This window comes from Coturnix japonica, chromosome 2, assembly GCF_001577835.2.
Source record: "Coturnix japonica isolate 7356 chromosome 2, Coturnix japonica 2.1, whole genome shotgun sequence".
In the NCBI taxonomy this organism is placed as follows: domain Eukaryota; kingdom Metazoa; phylum Chordata; class Aves; order Galliformes; family Phasianidae; genus Coturnix; species Coturnix japonica.
In genome coordinates, this window is record NC_029517.1 from 78,885,434 (window position 1) to 78,906,186 (window position 20,753).

General features: G+C 41.2%; 2 protein-coding genes across 4 annotated transcripts in view; both read left to right on the forward strand.

Annotated features, from left to right (window-relative positions):
- The first annotated feature begins 274 nt into the window (after window positions 1–274).
- LSM5 (LSM5 homolog, U6 small nuclear RNA and mRNA degradation associated) lies at window positions 275–3,511 on the forward strand. Its single transcript, XM_015855042.1, has 5 exons — window positions 275–410; window positions 698–793; window positions 1,230–1,257; window positions 1,620–1,692; window positions 3,240–3,511. The coding sequence occupies exons 1-5, from the start codon at window positions 365–367 to the stop codon at window positions 3,270–3,272; spliced, it is 276 nt and encodes a 91-aa protein (XP_015710528.1). The 5' UTR covers window positions 275–364; the 3' UTR covers window positions 3,273–3,511.
- Window positions 3,512–5,377: 1,866 nt separating this feature from the next.
- The window catches only part of PDE1C (phosphodiesterase 1C), a 307,971-nt gene continuing 292,595 nt past the window's right edge, over window positions 5,378–20,753 (forward strand). For 2 of the 3 annotated variants that reach the window (XM_032442568.1, XM_032442569.1), the window contains exon 1: window positions 5,378–5,630. In XM_032442568.1, coding sequence (XP_032298459.1) covers window positions 5,381–5,630 — 250 coding nt within the window. In that variant the 5' untranslated portion in view covers window positions 5,378–5,380. Of the gene's footprint in view, window positions 5,631–10,382; window positions 10,743–20,753 lie in introns of those variants that run through there. The other variant, XM_015855053.2, reaches the window with a different exon arrangement.

A 20,753-nucleotide genomic window follows, 5' to 3' on the forward strand; every position in this document is an offset into this window, starting at 1 on the left:
AAAACTCAGCCATATATACCAGAGCTGCTCTCAAACTAACGCCTCCTGTTTTATTATGCTGGCCCATGACATCAGAGGTGGATGTTGGTATGGCAGTAGGGGCTACACCTTCCTGCCGTTATATTCCATTATACTTTGTTGCCTTGTGACCGATGGCAGCAGAAGGGCAGTCAGACAGGCTGCCACCTGACATGGCAGTGTGTATAAACAGGAGCGGAACTGAATTCCCATTGCGGTCGGAGCCCAAAGGAGAACACGGCGGTAGAACGAGCGCTCTGCCTGCCGCTACTCAGGGCTGCGTCCCGCCCGCCACAGCCTCTACTTCCTCAGGAGGCGGCAGCCATTGGCCAGCTCTGGCGGCAATATGGCGGCCAACGCGAGCACCAACCCCTCGCAGCTCCTGCCGCTCGGTGGGCAGCGCTGCCGGCGGGTTCTCGCGTGGGCTCGGGCGGGGAGGGAGGGAGGCTGTGACCGGGGTGGGAGAGGCTGCAACAGGGGCTAAATCGGGATCTATGAGCGAGAAACTAAATCGGGATGTAACAAAATTAATTCACCCCTCTTCGTGTTGAGGGAATACGTGCTCCGGGTGTAGCGTTGCTGTTGTTTCCAGTCGGTCGGAGATGATGGAGGGTACCTCTGGGCTGATTGATTTCCTGCAAATACACTAATGCACTTTTGTTGTTTTTAACATCTACAGAGCTTGTGGACAAATGTATAGGTTCTCGCATTCATATCGTGATGAAGAGCGATAAGGAAATTGTTGGAACTCTGCTAGGATTTGATGACTTTGTCAGTATCCTTTGGTGGGTGTTATCTGTGGCCATTAGCTTCATGGGGAAAATCATTTCGTTTATTGTTAAGAACATTAAGCTGTTTGGTATCGGTTTTTTGCTCGTTAGTGGTTTTTGTTTGTTTTTTTATCGCTAAAATCACAGTTTGGTGTAAAATAAATTGCCCATCTCTATACTGCCCTTGTGAGGCCCCCAGCACAGGAAGGATGCAGAGCTGTTGGAGCAGCTGCAGAGGTGGGCTGTGAAGATGATCAAATGCTTCTGTTGCTGGAGGTGTACAAGGCCAGGCTGAATGGGCCCCATGGCAATCTGATCTAGTGGGTGCAGCCTACCAGCAGCAGGGGTTGCTCTGTATTTGGAACTGGGTGGGCTTTACAGTCCCTTCAAGTTCTATGAAAAGAAATCTGGGCCTTATTTTCCTTGAAACTGAGCTTTCAGATATGGTGTTAGAAGATGTTACAGAATTGTAAGTATTATTTTTGTCTCTCATTGCTATTCAGACTTGGGTTTCCTGAGAAAGAATGCGGTATAAGGTCTGTGCTATCACAGATACTTATAAACTGAGCAGTTTTGAATTGTTATTGAAAAAAATGCCAAGTTTTAGAGGGCAAATCTGTGTCTTTATATGCTGAACAAAAAAATACAGCAAATCTGTTTAGTTGCCAGGTAGCTTTCCCTGCCTAGTGGGTCAGTGCATCAAGATGATGTTGCAGTGTTATTTCCAGTAAATGTCATCTTAATATGTGGACTTGCATTGGTGCTGTAATCAGAACTTTATTCATTGTTGATGATTGCATGCTCATATTTTTTTTTCTAATATTGCTTCAGTGAGATCACACCTGAAGGCAGAAGAATCACAAAACTAGACCAGATTTTGCTAAATGGAAATAATATAACAATGGTAAGTCATCACTGTAAATAGTCTGCTTGTGTTTCTTTACCTGTAAATCTGATTGAATTCAACTACTTGAGTAGTTTCTAAGGCATATGGTTTATGAATGATGCTGGGAAAGTGATCTTATTGCTATATTTCATATATTTTATGGTTTAAAATGCATGAAAAGAGGAGCATGGGCATGACTATAGTTTTGGTATATGCTTTTTTGGTTTTCATAAGGTGTGTGAGGGAATCTTTGGACGAGTTTGGTTGACAAAGTGGCTTTTGACTCATGAGTGTCTGTGTAAGTCTGTGGGTTGGGATACATCTGCAGTTCATCCATTATGTATAGGTGTGTTTGCAGCAGCTCAGATACTTATAAGCTTGTTAAGTTACTTGACTATTATTAATCATTATCATGTGATGCCGGATGCTCTGGAAAAAAATAATAAGGTGGAGTTTTGTTGGACTATAACAAATCAGAAGCACTTTCTGGTTGTTACTCGCTGATGTGTATAGATCAGTACTGAAACAATACTGTAGTTAGTTGAGCATCACTAAGTGAATTCTGCATCTTTGTAGATACTTTACCACAAAAGCAGACTCACAGTACATCATTTGCTTTCCTGCACAGATGGGTGCAAAATCTGGACTTCCTGCATAAGGCAGTTCATGATTTTGTTAACAAGACAAGTGGAAGGCTGACTTGAGTCTATCTGTTCTGTGTGAATGGGGAATAATCCCCATATTGCTATCTCACCCTTCTGAGTAAAAGCTATTTTGACTTAATTTCAAAACCTTTTCTTGCTTCGGTTATTGTTCTGCATCTTTAATGCATTGTGCATGTTCTGACTTCTTGTGTGGGTAAAATAATTATTTTATATTATTATTATTTATATTATTTTAACAAAGGAGTTCCTAAAGAACATACATTTTTTTGTCCTTGTTACTCATTCCAAGGTGAATCTTGAAATTCTACAGTTTGTTTTTAAGAGCATTTCAAGAAGCATTTCTTCAACTGATTCTTCTCCAGACCATTGTTATGCTGAGAAGCTTTTTTGCTCTTCCTGACTTTTAGTGATAAGCAAAGCCGCTATATGTATACATGTAAGACCAAACCTTTCTATAGACAGTAGGAAACAAGCCAGCAAAGTATTTTCCTGTGAATAAAAGACTTAAGAGTAAATATAAAAGGAAATATTAAAAAGGTAAACAAAGGTAAAGGGGAAAAAAGATAAAAATCATTTATATTTTCTTAATAATGAACAGCACACTTCCAAAAGAGAAAGACCCAGGGTGCTTTTGAGTCAGATTCAGTAATTTTATGGCACAGTTGTAACATGTGCCCTTAAAAAAGGCGCAGGATCTCCAGTCAGAAGCATGGCTGGGTTTTGCTAAATATGCGTACTTTAAGGACCACTAGCTCCTGATTTAAGAGCAATATGCCACCAGATCAACTTCTGCTTTGAAGTCTCTATCTGCTAAAGTGTTTTAAAGGAAGAAGTGTCATTTATGAATTTGAATAACTCAAATCCATGTTGCTAACACAAAATTATCTTATTCTTTTGCAGCTGGTTCCTGGAGGAGAAGGACCTGAAGTATAAATTGATACAGATGTCATCTATGAAGACATGTTATATGTCATCTAAATAGAGCCTTGGGGGTCTGGGTGGATTTTTGTTGTTGTTTGTTTATTTACACACTTGCAGTTGACATTTGATGAAAAGCAAAGATTTCCTTTTCAGGAAAGGTGCATTGCTAATGCTGACTTTGTAAGTTGAAATCATGACTTTTTTGTAAAGACATACTGATTTGCTCAGAATAAAGGCTTTTGTTTTGTTAAGTGTTGTATTTGGTTATGTAAGTGCATGAGTTTGCAAAAGCTGTTTTTCTATACCATCAACCAGTTTAAAACCATGTTTCAGTTACTGTCAGCTTTCTGGTTTTCAGTTTATTGCATTCATTTATGGCCCAATCCTATATGAAATGCAAGCATATTTCTTAATTGGAATACAAATGACACAAGGCTGGATCCTTTGTTTAAACTCTGTTTCATCCTGTGGCACCAGAAACCATGTGGAAGAGTCTGGAAATGCTTGCCAAGTGAATGCATCTGTTTCTTGCTCAGCAGCCTTTTGGTTATTCCGTGTGAGTTTCAGCCCTCTTGACCACCTTTTGCTTGGTATACACACTTTCCTACAGTAAGGATGCTAATATTATTTTACACATCTGGTCTGAGCAGACAGACCAGACCTTAGTCCATATTTTGCAGTAGAAGGCTGGTAAAACTTTTAAATTCATGTCAGTGATTATTTCTTCTTTACCACTAAGTGGTGCTGTGTGTACAGGTCCTTCTGCTTTGCTATATCTGACAAAAGAGCTGTCTTCTGTTAGCTGGGTTTCAGTCTGACGTACATTGAGAACTTCATGTTTCAGCCTTCGCAAGGGAAAGAGGCTCTCCCTTCTTCAGGGAACGTGCTGCACTAAGACATAATTCTTCTGGATATATCCTCTGAGGTTGCCATCGTTGAACATAAGTGTTACCTTACACTATATACCATTGACACACTTAAAAGATTACTAGTCCATGTAGTACTTCATTTTTAATTTTTTTTTAAAATAAGATTCTATACATATTTTAGTGGATGGATTCTAGTCAGTAGTTTGGAAACATTATTGAGGAGTAGTTTTATTTTGGGAGGCAAAAAGCAGACATTGTTTTAAAAGCAACCTTTCAAAGGGGAAGGTAAACTTGTTTCTTTCAGCAACTAAGCTTTTTCCTGCTGATTACATGAAGGCTCCCAAAGGATGGATGGTGTCACGAGCACTCGGGTACAGCATTTCCACTTGAATTCAAATAATTGGCATGTGTTTGTTAGGTTGCTGATGCCTATAAAAAGCATTTCACTATGGTAATAGTCCCAGGTGACAAAGCGGATAGGTCTGTCGGTTTAATTAAGCCTCTCTTGCATTGCTGATTTTCTCATCCCATCCCCCATCAAGACTATATTAAAAAACCAAGTAATGGGGCCATCTTGAAATAGATATGTTAGTGGGTTTTAAGGCGAGGTGAACTGTTCTTTAGTCTGCCTTCCGGTATGCCTTAAGTGGTTTTTGTTTTGCTTTGTTTTGTTTTTTTGCTGAGCAATTGCTAAATTAAGCTTTGTGCTATTGTTACTTATTAAGGTCTTCATGAGAGAAGAATGAATGAATACATTGTGGTTATATTACTATAGAGAAATAGCAGTTACGGCTAGTAATTATGGCCTTATTATTATAGGAAAGAAACTGAGTTTCAGTGTTCTGTTCATACTGGATACACATTCTTTGCTAGTTACATATAACTGATTATGCACACACTTAGCTAGTAATTAGAATTCATAGAGGGGTTTGGGTTGGAAAGGGTGTTAAGAAATGGTCTAGTTGCAAGCACCCTGCCATGGGTGGGGACACCTTCCACTAGGCCATGGGCTGCTAAGTGCCCTATCCAGCCAGGTCTTGGTGCATCCACAACTCCCTTGGACAAGCTGCTGCAGTGTCTCACGACTCCTGTAGGAAAGAATTTATTCCACATATCCAATCTAAATCTACTTACTACTTTAAGCTATCCAATTGCTGTACTCTTGGTGAGGAGTCCCTCTCTAGCTCTTCTTGAGCTGAACACCAAGCAAGAGTTTTGATGCTACATAGGAATGTGTGACATCACCGGGCAATGGACTGTGACCTCACAGCTCTGCACTGCTCATACTGGGGCGCAGCAGAGCCTGACCCAGCCGAGCTTGTTCCTGGTGTCTGGCTGAGCACGTTGGCGAGGTCTAGAGACCCAGCGAGGCTTTCTTGGTTTGTGCTGCGGGGTTTTGGGAGCTGTTCTCAGTGCCCAACCCCACCACATTCCCTGTATTTCCACCATCCCACCTGGCTCAGGCAACTGGACCCCGAGAAGACTGCTGGAGGCACTGGAGGTGAGCGGTGTGGGGACATGGCCCTGGAGTTAAGTGTGGGGTGGGTCCCCAACACAGTTCCCTTGGTCCCTGTTGCTGCCACCAGAGAGCAGAGATCAGCACTGCCCTCTGCTTCCCTGTGAGGAAAGTATAGGCCTTGTGTCAGAATGGTGTTTGAAATACCAAATCAGGGAAGGCCTATAGCCAAGCTGGGGTGGATGAGGAACAGTGCAAATAGAAACAAGTTGTGTATTTTGATTTCTCTAGCCTCTGTAAATGATGTAACGATGTTGGGTACTGTGAATGTTTGGAAATATGATTAGTGCAGGAATTCTGAACTTGCAGGTGAGACCCAACACTGAAACATGACTTTTCTAAGGGAAGGATTCCACTACCTTTCTCTCTGATGAGAATGTTGCCTTATGGAATTTTCTTCTTATGCTGTAGTGTTGGGTGATATTTCATGGGTTTTTACAGATATTTCACAAGGAATCAGAAACTCAGGAAGGAAAGGCCATAAAAACTTTATTCTAAAATAGAAATGCCTGTAAGAAGGCAATAGGAAAACATTCAGAGACAAGACTGTCTTTGCACCTTTTGTACGTTTGCACCTCTTTGGTTATTTTCTCCTCTCCTATCCTCCAAAATTAACTGAGTTTTAATGTTTATTACACACTAAATCATTAAAATACATGGAGTATTTAAATATACGCAGAGTGTTTAAAATATCTGAGATACACACATGCTACTATTATATATGGATTGTGTTCTGTGTCTAAAATTATACATGCAAAGTTGTTTCCTGTTACTCAAGAATAACGTAGCTAGGCAATTCATCTAAGAGCTTCAGTATAGATTGTTTATTAGCAAAGATTTATTATTAAATTCACACAGCTGTGTTCTTAGGGTTTGAGAGCCTGAGCTCATGAGTACAGTATGCACATAGATAATAGCTCACAGCTATTCATGTTGGAGGAAATGGCAGTTCATTCTCGTCATTTGAGATCACTGCTTCTGAATTTAACACAGCTGAATTTAATAGTACGCATATGAGTGAGATGTTGCAGGACAACAAATATGCAGAATATATAAGTAACAGTTTACGGACTCCAGCTCCAGTAAGGAACAGTCAGCCTGATGTATCAAAAGATGCCCTTAAAAAAAAAATCCCTTTTTGTTTCCTGACTGCAGTTGTTTGCACAAAGGGCTGAAAAGCTTTTTTAAATACTCCAGAACTGTCTCAGCTTGTTTTACATCTGTAAATATTCTCATACTGAGAAAGCCTTAAGTGAATCCTACTGCCTTCCGGCATCACAGCACAGCGATCTGGATATAGAGGAAGTCATAAATGCTCATCTGGAGAGGGAAATAGTGTATTGAAGAGGGGCCTGTCTGCTGCTGGAAAATAACCCTTTAAGTGACCCTTACTGAAGTAGAATGTTTCTACCATTTCTGATAATTTCCACCTTTGCAGATGGAAGTAAATTCTCTACTCAGCGTACAGTAGATAAGCTAATTAAATCTGGTATTAAAAATAAGTACTGAAAGCAGTAAATGCTCTCTAAATACATACTTTTGAATTGCTTGCTTCCCAGGAGTATATATCTTTACCTTCTTAAATCATTCAGATCTAACAAAGAAATCCTCAGAAATGCTGGTCACAGTCTTCAATGACTTAACATAGTTTTCTGTGTAAATGAAATCAAAGAAAAACAGAATCTATGGAAACAGATCCTATTCTTTGTGTGGTTCATGAAGCAGTGCTACAAAGATGATCAGTCCAGGGGGTGTTGTGGCTGAGGGGGTTTGTTTCTGTATAGTAGCATGGCTGCAGGGTGCTGCTGAGTCTTGAGGTCGGTGTTGTGGTTTAACCCTGAGAAACTGAAATGTCCTTGGCTCCATGCATCACTGCCCAGCAACAACTAAAACGTAGGTTTGTTATTGATGCTGCTTTTCCTCCCAAAGCCAAAATGTAGCATCCTACCAGATTCTACTACAAAGAAAGGAATCAGCTCTGTCCAAGCTGAAAAGTAGTTGGTAATGTAATGCAGGAGAGGCAAAACCCACCAGCCTGCAAGAGGAAGACGGGGTTTATGTGCTTTAGGAGAGAGAAAAGCAGCAGACAGAGCAAGAATGCAATGGCTGAATCCACACTGGATTCAGATCAGATCACAGATCTGGCTTTGCTGCTTGAAAGCCTTTTGTGTCAAACTGATGCTGTATTTAGTACTCTTTCAGATAGCTCTAATTAAAATAGGTGGGCTGCTCGTGAGGGAGGAGTGCTCTTTCTTCTTCCCTGCCTCTACTCTTCCTCCCCCCTGCTTGTTCTCTGGTTGCTGAGCAATGCTCCTCTTTCCGACTTCATATCACCTTGGTGTCATATATCTGCCGCTCCTGCTGTCTGCCTCCACGAGGGATAAAATGTCCTACCTGCTGGCAGAAGGTTGGTTGCCTGGCCAAGAGGAAGGGCAGCACATGCAGCTCAGGTCTCTCCTCCTCTGCAGACAAATGTTTGTGTGCAAACAGGGCACAGCCCTGGCAACTCATTTGTGGAGGAAGGTATCCTTAACTTACTGTTTCCATGAACTCATGAAACCTCATTTCCTGCAGGTTTGTGATCTGTATTTAGTGATGGATACGCAGTAGGAAGTAAGTTAAAGCTGTAGTCTTTCCCACAGTGGGGGAGGAGTTTTTAGTCATTCGTTCCTACAAATCTTTTCATTAATTTGCATTAACTTCGCATCTTTGGGCAGTTTTCTGTTTGAATCTAAGGCATTAAAAGTGATGGGGAAGTCAGTGATCCCGAGCACACAGTTTTCCTGTAGGCTGAAATGAAGCAGCAGAATATCATTGCCAGCAGAGCTGGAAACTGAACTCAGACCTAGTACCGTGATGGACTCTAGTTTCACTACCTTTACATTTAGGAAAAATAACAGACTCTGGGTCCTTAACTATAATACCTGCTCTAACCATTGCATTGGTAACATGACTGTAAGGCAGCTTTAGTTTATAATTCACCAAAAGATGTTTGTCAGGATAAATGTTTATGTTGGCTTGTTTTTTGGAGTTTGTGTACAGGGAATGCGGTAGATGTCTGAAGCAGTTTTGTGCAAATCTTGTATTTAGAATTTGCTTGTAATGCTTTGAGGAAAAAAAATGCATATGGACAACATGGTTAAAGATGGAATTATAACACATAGGTACAATTTGGCTTCAAGTTGGACAGGAAAGATTAATTTCTTTTCAAAAGTGTGCCTGGATTAATTAATAAATAGTGATTTACAATATCAGTACTTTTGCTCCTTCAAGAACTTATCTTTTGGGAGAAAAAAAAAAAAAAAGTGTTTAAATAAAACAGGCTTTCCCTCACCTCACATCAAATTTGAGAAGAAGGGAGAAATAGAGTTCTAGAAGAAAGGTTAGTCATATGCAGTCTCTTCCTTGCATGCTCATGAAAATCATTACTGATCAAGAAACATCCCTAGAAAGCATGAAGTTACCTACCTGGCATGCTACTTGTGCTGAAACTGCCTTAACAGCAAGGAGAATCAAGAAGAAGATTCAGGCAGAGACAGTGAGAGCAAGCATAATGGAACAAATGCATGGGGTTAGAAAGCATAGGATGTGTGCATCTGCTTTCTTGCTTTCTGATGCATTTGTGGCACTGTTTTTGTCCAGGAAAGAAGGACCGCCCTAGCACAAGAAATTCCCATTCAGAGGTTATTACGTCAGTGTTGAGTTGCTTTGGGATCTTGCTGCAGGAGCACAACAACAGATGAGAGAACCAGGCTGCTGTAGTCAGCATGGAAGAGCAGAACAGATTCAGGAAGTTCTGGCTTCCCTCCAGACAAGACAAAGTGGCATAATAGGCTGCAATTACTGGACTTCTATGCTGATGGAGAGAAAACTAGCTGTTACTTTCACGTTGCTAATTGGTACCACTGAATTATTATGGGCAGCTACAAAAGCCTTCTGCTCTCAAAAGTTGGGCTGTATTACCTCTGTCATCTTAAACATCCAAGTAAATACATTTAACACTTCCAGTTGCTACAGTAATGAAATACTTTTAGGACTTGCAGTGCCCTGGAGAAATTTTGTGATACCTTTTTAATAGATGGGGAATTAAAGTCAGCTTTTGAAGTCTCCAGCAGCTGAAGACAGTCAAGTTTGTGCAAGGGCTGTGGTAGTGATGCTGTGATATTGTTACAGCATTTTGTGACTGTAGTTTAATAGTAAAGTCTGTTGCTATAAGCTGCGAATACAGTTTGGTCAGTGATGCCATGGCAGTTAATATTCCAACATAGCAAAGGTGTTGAGGTTGAAAGGTGCCCCTGGAGATCATCTAGTCCATCTTGTCTGCTAGAGGCAGTGTTTTATTCAGTCAGGAGTAATACAAGCACAAAGTGTGGATGCTGCGTTGCTTAAGAAGTCCTGAAAAAGTTGTGAAGGCAGGTGGGGATATATCCCATGTCTAAGTTTTTCTATTCAAGGAAGTAAAATTTAGGTACTCAAGAATACAAATAACCTCAGAACTGTGTTCACCCTTTACATTACCGTTACCTTTCCCTCTGTTTATGGTAAGGTAGCCCTAGGAGGTAGATTCAATGGGAAATGACATTAAGACGTAGTAAAAAGTATTGAATTTACTCCTGCTCCCTTACGGGGAAGATGAGGGACCAATGCGTCCTTTCATACCTCTCAAGGCGCGGGCAACGTGAATTCCCTGGTGCAGATCTCACTTTCCCATCCCACAACAGACACCCGTCCCCGGGACGGGGCTCAGCAGCGGGGAAGCTCACCAGAAGCCACGCTGTGCCCGAGGGGCGGAGGAGGCGGTGCTGGAGAGCCTCCTCGGCTCCCCCCTCCCTCTTCTCTCCGGGAGCGCAGCCGCCTGCAGGAGGGGCTGCGGGCCGGCCGAGCCCCGAACTTCCCGCAGCGAGGAGGAGCGGGCAGCGAGGTCTAACTGGGAGCGGGGCCGGACCATGGGCTCCGCCAGCTCGGCTCTTGGCCGGTCGCGGCGCGCCCCGGGTAGCGGGAGCGCAGAGCCCCCCGCCGTGCCGCTGTCCGCCGTGCTGAAACCCCGCCGGCTCACGGAGGAGGAGGAGGAGCGGTCTCGCCACGGCCCCGCTGCCCGTGAGTGTGGGCTCAGTGGGTCCATGCAGCTTCCTACCAGAGTGGAAGGGCAAAGGGGCCGGGAGGCACAGGGAGGCACAGGGGCTCTTGTGAAACTAGTGCGCCATTTGCTTTGCAAGTGTGGTGTGGAGAGGGGGCAGGGTTAATTGCCAGGAAGCTTAGGACTGGAAATGGTATTATCCTTCCAGTTTTCTCATGCAATCCTCCGGGTGTAGCTTTAGGATGAGAAACGAGTTTGGTGACTGGTAGCAGTTTCTTCCCGGGACGTTGTCTGGTTAAAGTTTCTCCCTCTGTCAAAACTTGCACAGCTAAGATTTCTGGTCTTACTGTCAGTGTCACTGCAACAACTTTTTCATTGATACACTTCAGTTCCAGAACAGCTCGCTCCCTTTTATTATTATTGTTATTATTATTATTATGATTTAAATGATGAGCATGTTTTAGTCAGCCAACATAAAAGCATTCAGTAAATTCATTCAATGAAAGCATAAGCTTTGATGTTTAAAAAATCTGAAAGAAGTTGCAAAGGCAGGAAGATACTTGTACTTAAGGTAGTAGATAACCTGTTTTTTTCAAGCTACTTAATGACATTCTCTTAAATAAATTCATCCAATTACATTAGGTGATAGGAGATTGTAATTTTATTTATTTTTATTGTGGCCTGATTCATATCTCATCTTTGTTCTTTCTACTCTTTAGACCATAAAAGTAATCATTTGAAATTGATGATTTAGCAAGGCTTACAGGTACTATTCTAACTAAATGGGAAGTGTCTCTCCTCACTTTTAAATGCAGGGTCACTTGTGAGAAGATTTGACCATACTGATTTTTTTCTTATATCATTCCTCCTTTCTTCCTATCTTTTTAATGATATTATATGAATTAGAACAACTGCTTTTATGTTCTATCAGTGTTTTAGTTTACTGACTCACCAGTTAAGTTTTTTTCACGTCAGCCCCTGCAGTTTTGTCTTCAGTGCAATGCAGTTGATGTGTGATCAGTTCAAACATCTCAAATTCCTCAATAGCTCAGAATAACATAGTCAGAACCTGAGATGTTGTAATCACCTGAAATTATATATAGTTATAGCTGCTTATACTGGCAATTTGTCATTTGGGTTTGTCTAATTATGCTTTCTAAGTCCTCTCTAGAGGAAAAAGAAGTATGCACGTACTGTGGAATATGCAATTTAGTTGGTCAGATTTTCTACTTTACCTTTGTTGAGATTCCATTTACCTGGAATTTGAGTAGAAGAAATCATTCTGGACTTAATTCTGCATTTAGGTAGGTTTTAGAGAACTCAGCTTTTTTCCCAGCAATTTTTAGACAGTGGACTTTGAATTCTTTAAGAACCTTGCTGACTGCGTGAGCGGTGTAGCAGTCATTTCAGTTAAGAGTGATTACTTTGCTAAATCTAAAGGGTATGGTTTCCTGTGATTACTTCCAAATGAACACTACAGTTCACAGAGTGTTTGCTGTTCCATAGCTATGCATTCTAAATCTAAGTAAGGGGGCTACCCCAAAAGTAATGCCTCCTATTTTATCATGATGTCCCATGTCAACAACAGCAGATGGTGGTGGTATGGCACTACAGCCTGAACCTTCCCACCAGTATTCCATTTTGCTGCTGTGCAATGGGTGGCAGCAGAGGGGCAGTTTGACAAAATAGTATCTGACATGGAAGCGCAAATGAATCAAAAGTGTGTAACTGAATTCCTCCATGCAGAAAAAATGACACTCATTGACATACATTAACACTTGCTGTACATTTTTGGAGACCAAGCAGTGGATGTGAGCACAGTGTGACTGTGTTAAAAAACCATGTCTTGTAGCTCAGAATTTGCTTTATCAAATAGTGCTCTTTGTACCTATTGTAGCTTTGGAGGAAATAAGCAGGAAGCATTACTTTTGGAGTGACTTATGTCTTTCCCTGGATAGTTATTTTGGGCAACGATGTAACTTTTCTTTCTCTGCAACCATTTGAAGTTTTGTTTTGTTTTGTTTTAATATTTTTCTTGCTTATGTTAGGAACATATATAAATGTTAGCTGAGCAATGTCAAATGTAATAGGAAATAGATATCTTCACTTATGTTATAAATCATAGAACTCAACTTTGGAATGGTGCCTTGCTCTTGCTGCCTAATTAACATTTAGACATGATAATATGCTTTCAGATTGATTCAGTTGCATTAAAAGACTGAAAGACAGTCAGTGACTATTTGACTTGACGGAATTTTCTTGCATCCAACTTTGAGCTCAGTTAGAACCTGGGCTTGAATCATGTGTGAGGCAGAGGTTCATTGCTATCTGGGGAGTCCTTGGAGACGCTGCTCCTCAGGGGACTTCCTCGTACTTTCCTGAGATGTGGAAGAATGATTAAAGAAATAGTGGGAAATTAAAAAGGTCTGAAGCAATTCATCTTGAAATGCTACAAGTACCAGCATATGGCTTTTCCACTTAAGAATATTTTCTTTCACTTCATAGCAAAAATTATTACAGTTACAAATTGCAAAGTGGTTTCCAATGGTCAGGTTGATCTTAAGAACTACTCTCCAAGTCACAGTATCATAATGTGCAATTTCTGTGCAATTCAGATCCTGCACCCAGCCACTGATATCTTCAGAGCACTTTCCCAGCCCTCAGTCAAGGTTCTGTAAAATCCACCTGAGGCAAGAGTGCTCTTTTCCAGCACTAGCATGAAAACAAACATCCCATGCTGTCTCCTAGCAACCTGGCAGTCCTTTATAGAGCCCTCAGATGTTGAATAGTTGTTTCATGTCCAATCACAAAGGTTACAACTCCCACCTTCTCCATAAAATTATGAGAAGTTGACACATTATCTGCAATGAGTATGAAGGGTGAGAGGACTCAGTGAGCTTCTATTTATTCTGCCTGGGTGCCAACCAGCCCCAGTCCTTACAGTTGAGAGCATTGTAAGTAGTGAGGTTCTGATTAGTCATTTTTTTTGTTTCATTTACTGTGGGAGTAGAAGAGTGTCAGACCGTTTTGCTAATGAGAAATGCTGTGCAGAAATGTTAGCATTCCCAGTAGCCCGTTTTCAGTAGTTTGTCTGTTGTTGAACTGTGATATATTTGTTTTGGATATTTTTTTGTATTTTTTTAAAATCCATATAACATTTTGTCTAATGTATAGAATACATTCTAAATATGGTTGAGGATAAGAATATCATAACAGGGAACGGGGCATTTGGACTTCTGGGGAATTTGAGCTGCAAACGTAAGGAAAGTTTCCTAAGTTCAGCAAAATTTTGATTTTGATCTCCTTATTTGACTTCTAAAGAAAAAGCATCCTTTGCATTGAGAACATTCAAACTCTTCCTCTTTTAATAGACAACGTTTTCCTATAATTCTTAACATGCTATGTTATTTCCATGGATTACTGTTGATTTTTTTCTACTTTTTTTTTTTCTCTTTTTCTGCTACCTTTGTTTATGATTATTTTCTAAGATATCCAGAATAATATAATGAATGCAAATCTACAGAAATTGTTTGACTTCTGGCAATATGTGCATACAAAAATAGCTTAAAAATACATTTGTATTAATTACTTACTTATGGTGCCCCAGGGCTCAAGTGCTGGCTGTTTATGGAAGAAAAAGAATAATTTAGAAGGTTAAATTTATTTTAAACAAATTAGATATGTCTCTAAATTGGACTCTTGAGCACTGTTTCAGGATAAGATCATGCAGTGCTGACAGAACTGCTAATTATTAGCTGGTGATGTGATTACTCCTATGAAATAGGAAAGATCAGAATCCAGTCCATCTCACCTAGCTGAAAATGAGAAAAAACAGTAAAACACTAACTTTATCTGAAGGTTTTTACTGTGAAAAACTAAATGGCTGGCAGTGTTTCAATGTGGTGATGTCTGGCTAACTGAGCATTGGGGGCATGTTGCCAAAATGTTAATAAGGGATTTTCAGAAAACACACTATTTAATCAATTGGTGTGCCCACAGCCTTCTGGTCCAAAGAACAGACCTCTGATATTTCAGCTAGTGGGATAATCAATGTAGCAGTACATGACATTATTGTCCATTTGAGCATATAAGGTGGATGCTGCCTGTAGTTTGTCAGATTAATAATTTGTGTATAGTAACATTAGGTTGTGCTGAATAGCACTATGTGCAGGTGGAGGCTGTTGATGAGCAGTGTCCCCCAGGGGGTCTGTCCTGGGACCGGTGCTCCTCAACATCTTCATCAATGATATCGACTATGGGCTTGCATGCCTTCTCTACAAGTTTTCCAATGACAACAAGCTGAGTGGTGTGGTTGACATGTTAGAAAGAAGGGATGCCATCCAGAGGGACCTCAGCAAACTCAAAAGGTGGTCCTGTGTGAACATAATGAGGTTCAACATAGAAAAGTGCAAGGTTTTACACCTGAGTTGGATTAATCTCACATACATATACAGACTAGGAGAAGAACTCATGGAGAATAGCCCTGTGGAGAAGGACCTGGGGTTCCTGGTGGATGAAAAACTGAACATGAGCCATCAGTGTGCTCTTGCAGCCCAGAACATCAATAGTATCCTGGGCTCCATCAGAAGAGGGGTGGCTAGCAAGGACAGGGAGGTGATTGTTCCTCTCTGCTCTGCCCCTGTGAGGCCCTGCATGGAGTACTGTGTCCAGGTCTGGAAAGATGTGGAGCTGTTGGAGAGAGTCCAGAGGAAGGCCACTGAGATGATCAGGGGTCTGGAGCACCTCCTCTACAAAGACAGGCTTGTTCAGCCTGGAGAAGGCTGTGAGTTGACCTCATTGCAGCCTTCCAGTATTTAGAAGGGGATTTAAAAAAGGAGGGGAACCAATTTTTCACAAGAGTCAGGCTGGATTAATTACACTGGGTGCTGAGCTTCACAAATGCTGCTGTACCTGTTTGGATGCTGGCTGGCAGAGTTGGCAGAGTACGGTCTCAGATTATATGGGATGTCTGATTTAGGTGACATGGTATAGTTGTGCCATCAGTGGGGATGACCAGATATTCCCAGGGAAGAATGATCTTGGGGCCCAAGAGCAGTTCAGGATGCCATTTTCTTGTATAGAGATCTTTTCTTTGTCTCCAATTCTCAAGACACAATTTTAAGTAACAACTACACATACATCTTGGAAGATTTTTCAAGGAAGGTATAAATCATGATGCCTGTCTCACGGGTGAGGAAGTCAAAGCAGATCAGCTAGCTGGAAATAACTAAGGTACTGTAATTTCAGGAGCCACCACTTGCAATGAGCTGCAGCAGTTTTGTGTGTGTTTTGGGTCTCAGCATTAAATCAACTGTTTCTGCTGAGCACTGAATAGAAATACAGACAGAAATTTTAATTGATTGCTCATGAGCAATAATTCCAGAGCCTTATCTGTAAAATACAATCCATGTGGATTTCCCTTTCTAGCACTTGATGTGCTAGATTAACTAGCCATTGGTGCAAAGATGAAGTAATTTGTGTGAGAGCTGATGTAGCCATGGCAGATATTGTTCTTTCCTGTGGACTCCTGCAACAGGCATGGGTGATACGGTGATGTTCTTTAGTTACTTCTATCACTTGTTCTCCAAAGCACATCAGATGGTGTGGAAAAAATACTCTCTATGAAGCAAAGTTCCTGACAATTTTGTAGATCCATGGGGATCTGTGCTTCTGGAGAAGTTCTGAGCCAACTTCTTTCCACAAATATATACTGAATCTGTGTTTAACAAGTACCTTTGTCCTGCTTTCTTAACCCATCTCCCTTTCTTCATATAAGTGTCAGAGAAGAGATGGAGGAGAGTTGCTCCTTCTCTAGAAAGTTTTTCTTTCCCATTAGCCTGCTATGTAGCTGTGCTGTGACCAGCTTTATACTTCTGTCTTGAGAAGAAAAAGCTCCTTCTGGAGAGACCCTTCCCAGACACCAAGCTGATATGCTGCTATGATGTTGAGAGAGCAAGCTTGACAGAGCATTTCTTTTCCTTCTGCTTATCGGCCTCAGGAAAGGCAGGAGAGGGGAAGGACAGAAGACACACTTGACTTCACTTTTGCTGAGGGCCGTTCATGATTAGACGTGACATCTGAAATGATGGGCAGTGGCTCACTATGCTGTGTTTTTTTCCCTCCTGAACCTCAGTGAATTGGTTTAAGAACCCCAAGAGATGATAAATACATCATTTTCTTGATGTTAAACTTGAGCATGCAAGAATCTACCTAGATAATCCTGGCAGCTATTGCCAGCATAGTATGGGGTGGAAGATTGAGCTGTGAGGAGTGAAAGTTGCATTATCTTGTGGCGTATTTATTGTCTTCCTGAGATTTGTATTTAGCTTTTCTTTGCATTCTGAAAAGACACAATGTCTCCATTTTTTAAAACTGGCAACATCCAAATCTGATTAAATATTTGAATTTATTTCTAAGAATGAAAACCAAACAAACCTGGAGGAAAGTAATAATGAAAGCCCTGCCAATGTAACCATTATGGTCTTTTGTCTGGAATTTTTTTTTATTCATCCTGATGAGGCAAAACTACAAATGAGGGAATATTTCATTTAGTTAAATGTGCAAATAACACTTGTCTTGTTATTGATGAAGCTGAGTTCCATTACTGGCTTGTCACAGTCAAATACCTCTCAAAGCCCAAGGACCACAGAAAGACCTGGCTGACTGGATGCACAGCATACAGTCATCCAAGTTTCAACAACTCCAAACTAATGTACATTGAGTGCTTGTGACAGCAAATCCAGCTTTGTTATGACCAATGTTCTGAAGAGTGGGATGATAAACTAAGCACAACCTATGCATGTATATGTCATGCTTGCACTTCTATGCTCTTGTGAGCAATAACTTAGTGTCATTCCTGAGTAAATGAGGTTCATCTTACTTTGATTCACTTTTGTTATCTGTTTTCAACTCACCTTCTGGCAGGCAAGAAGAGCACACTGTATTTTGGGAAGCTGTTCTATGAAGATGGTAGCTGTAACAGCATTCACTGCCTGCTGATAAAACCCCTCTTGGTAGGGCTTTACCGCAGTTGTAGATAGTACACTGAGCTAAGGGACCTTTGGACTGACTTACTGCCACGATGGGAAATCTATCTTATGGTCTTAGGGGAAGGAGAAGCAGGTCATGAAGCTGCATGTGTCTGTGTGGACTTTCACTGCTGGAGAAAAGTGTTAGGGGAGAGCAGGTTTAGGGAGAGGATTTTTCATTCTATATTGTATTTACATCTTTCCTGAAAGTGTTTGAGTAGAATCTATAAAACTGTACCAGGAAAAGCTGCAGGCAAAGTGCTGTACCTACATTTTCATTTCTGTTTCTTCCTCTAATGTATGAAGCTCCTTTTGTTCTGCATGGCCCTTGCCACTGTGCAGAAGAACCTTTTTTTTGGGTAGTTCTTGTCAGCTCTTGTGACTTGCACTTACTTATCAAGGGTGTAATTACGTGAAAGCCTGACACTGAGTTTTTTTTAACAACACGATGCATGACTCAAGATTATTGTTCTGAGCTACAATTAAGTGTTCATTTTATTTCAGTGGGTCTCAAAGGAAACATGATTGTTATTATTAACTGTAAATGTGAATGCATATAGCCACAATGAACAACCACAGCTGTTATATAATTGCCAGTGCAACAGAAAACTGAATTATCTCTCAGTTTACTTCTAATTTTTCACTGATTCCAGGATAAAACTGTACGTTTCCATCTATGTTTTGCTCCTGTGCCTTGCACATAGTCATCCAGACCTGGATCTTGAATGTCCATTTCAGGCTGTTCCTACTACCTGTGGGAGAAACAAAGCTTCCTGATAGTCCTTTTGCATGGACTAGGCTGGGGGATCTGTCCCATTCAAAGGGTTGTTTTCTTTTATTGTTCGTTTGTCTTTGTTTTGTTTTTTTCCACATGATTTCTACATCCATAGAAGAGAAGCACCAGTGTGTGCTACCTAATTCAGTATTTTGGATTTCATAATGCTATACTTACTCATACAAAGTTCCTGTGTAATCTCAGACTATATTTCACTGCTAAATGAATGACCTTGAACACTGGTCATATGTTCCTCTGAGTTGTCAGCCTGTTCCCTTGTGTGCTGTTGTCTCATATGGGTATCTGGATGCAGATGCGTGGTGGCACAAGAGACTGGTGACATAAGGCTGTCCTGGGTTTGCATCCCTTCACAGGCATGACTCAGGGCCACCTGGTCCTACAGGATATCTGGGGCAAGTATACTGCAGATGGCTCTGCCTGTGCTACTTTGCCCCAAGACCAGAAACCCTTTTGTCCTTGTTTTATGTAGTCCAGTAGGTGTAGCTTTGAAGGTTGATCCCCATTGCATTGTTTGATATGCCATGGTTTTACAAGAGGAACTCCTTATAGAAGTAGCATTTTGTAATACTGCTCTGGAATTGAAATACTGATCTGGTTCCTGTTGTCATAGAATCATAGAATCACTCAGGTTGGAAAAGACCTTAAAGATCATTGTGTTCAACCTTGACTTAAGCATACTACCCCAACTCTAACAACCCTCTGCTAAAACATGTCCCTGAGCACCACATCCAAATGATTTTTAAACACACTCAGGGATGATGGCTCAGCCACATCCCTGGGGAGCCTCTCCAGAGCTTAACAACCCTTTCTGTAAAGAAATAAAGAACTGTTTACATAAAGAAGTGTTTGCAGCCCTTAGATTTCATGTATTTCAGGACTGGAGCATTTCATAGAATCATCATCATAGAATCATAGAATGGCCTGGGTTGAAAAGGACCATAATGATCATCTAGCTTCAATACCCCTGCCATGGGCAGGGTCGACAGACACTAAACCAGGCTGCCAAGAGCCACATCCAGCCTGGCCTTCAATTTTTTTCAGGGATGGGGTATCCACAACCTCCTTGGGCAACCTGTTCCAGTGCATCTCCACCCTCTGTGTGCAAAACTTCCTCCTAATATCTAACCTAAACCTTCCCGTAACAATACCTTGAAGATTTTTGCTTCAGGAATTCCTGAAATCTTACAGCTGCTTCCCCGCTCCCCTCCCACACTGGCATTTTGTTTTGTTTTGTTTCGATAGATTCAAGCAAACAAAACCTTAAAGTATTTCTTTCCATTTTAGTGCCCCAGAAGCTGTTTTCTTCTCTTCCACTTGGTAGTAGGTAGCCGTTGTGTTGCTCTGAGAACTGTACTGGATTAAGTAACTCTGCTAGATGTTATTGCTGCAAATCGCCTCTTCCCATTTTCCCTTCTGCTGGAGGCCATGATTGCAGCAATTTCAGCAATGAAGGCAGGCTCATCAGCTGCTGCATCTTGAAGCTTTCTAGAACAATCCAGTATATTAGAGATGTGTAACATTGCAACCGAAGAAATGTTGCGTGCTTACTCTTGTTGCCTCTTTTGTTTCGGGTGCTTATCTCCAGCAAAATGCAAGAACTGGAGGAGAAAAACTGCTAATCTATCAGAGTCCATATGACAGTGCTGAGCTGCATGGCTCACACTGGGATGAGATTTAGGTTAAACTGAAAACAGGAGGAATTTATCTAAAAAACTCAATACGGTCAGCATCTGGATTTTATTTACTTGATTTTGTTGCTCCTATGCTTTTGAAATTCTGGTCAATGTACATTAAAGTTAAGCTCTGTCAGCAGTAGAATGAGTCAACTGTTGTGATATAACCGTCTGAACTTGGCTTTCCTGTTTCTGGTTAGAGTGTGTAACGTCCTGTTTCACATCAAGCTTGACAATTAAAGAAAACCAAATGATTCTTCTAAATGCTTTCCACATATGCTTTTATGCATGAGGCATATTTCTAACTGGAAAAAAAACAACAACAATACAACACTCTATTCTATTCATAAAGTACAGTTTAGTGCATTACAGACATACTTACATTTGAGGAGCTCAGCAAGGAGTTGTGCCTGTGCATGGGCCTTAGGTAGTCAATCTCTGGGCACTGTTTGTGGTCCTGAAAAGACGGCTGTAATGCCTGCTCTCATTGAGAACACGCTGTCCTCTGCACATATGTGGGCTCTTCAGGAAGAA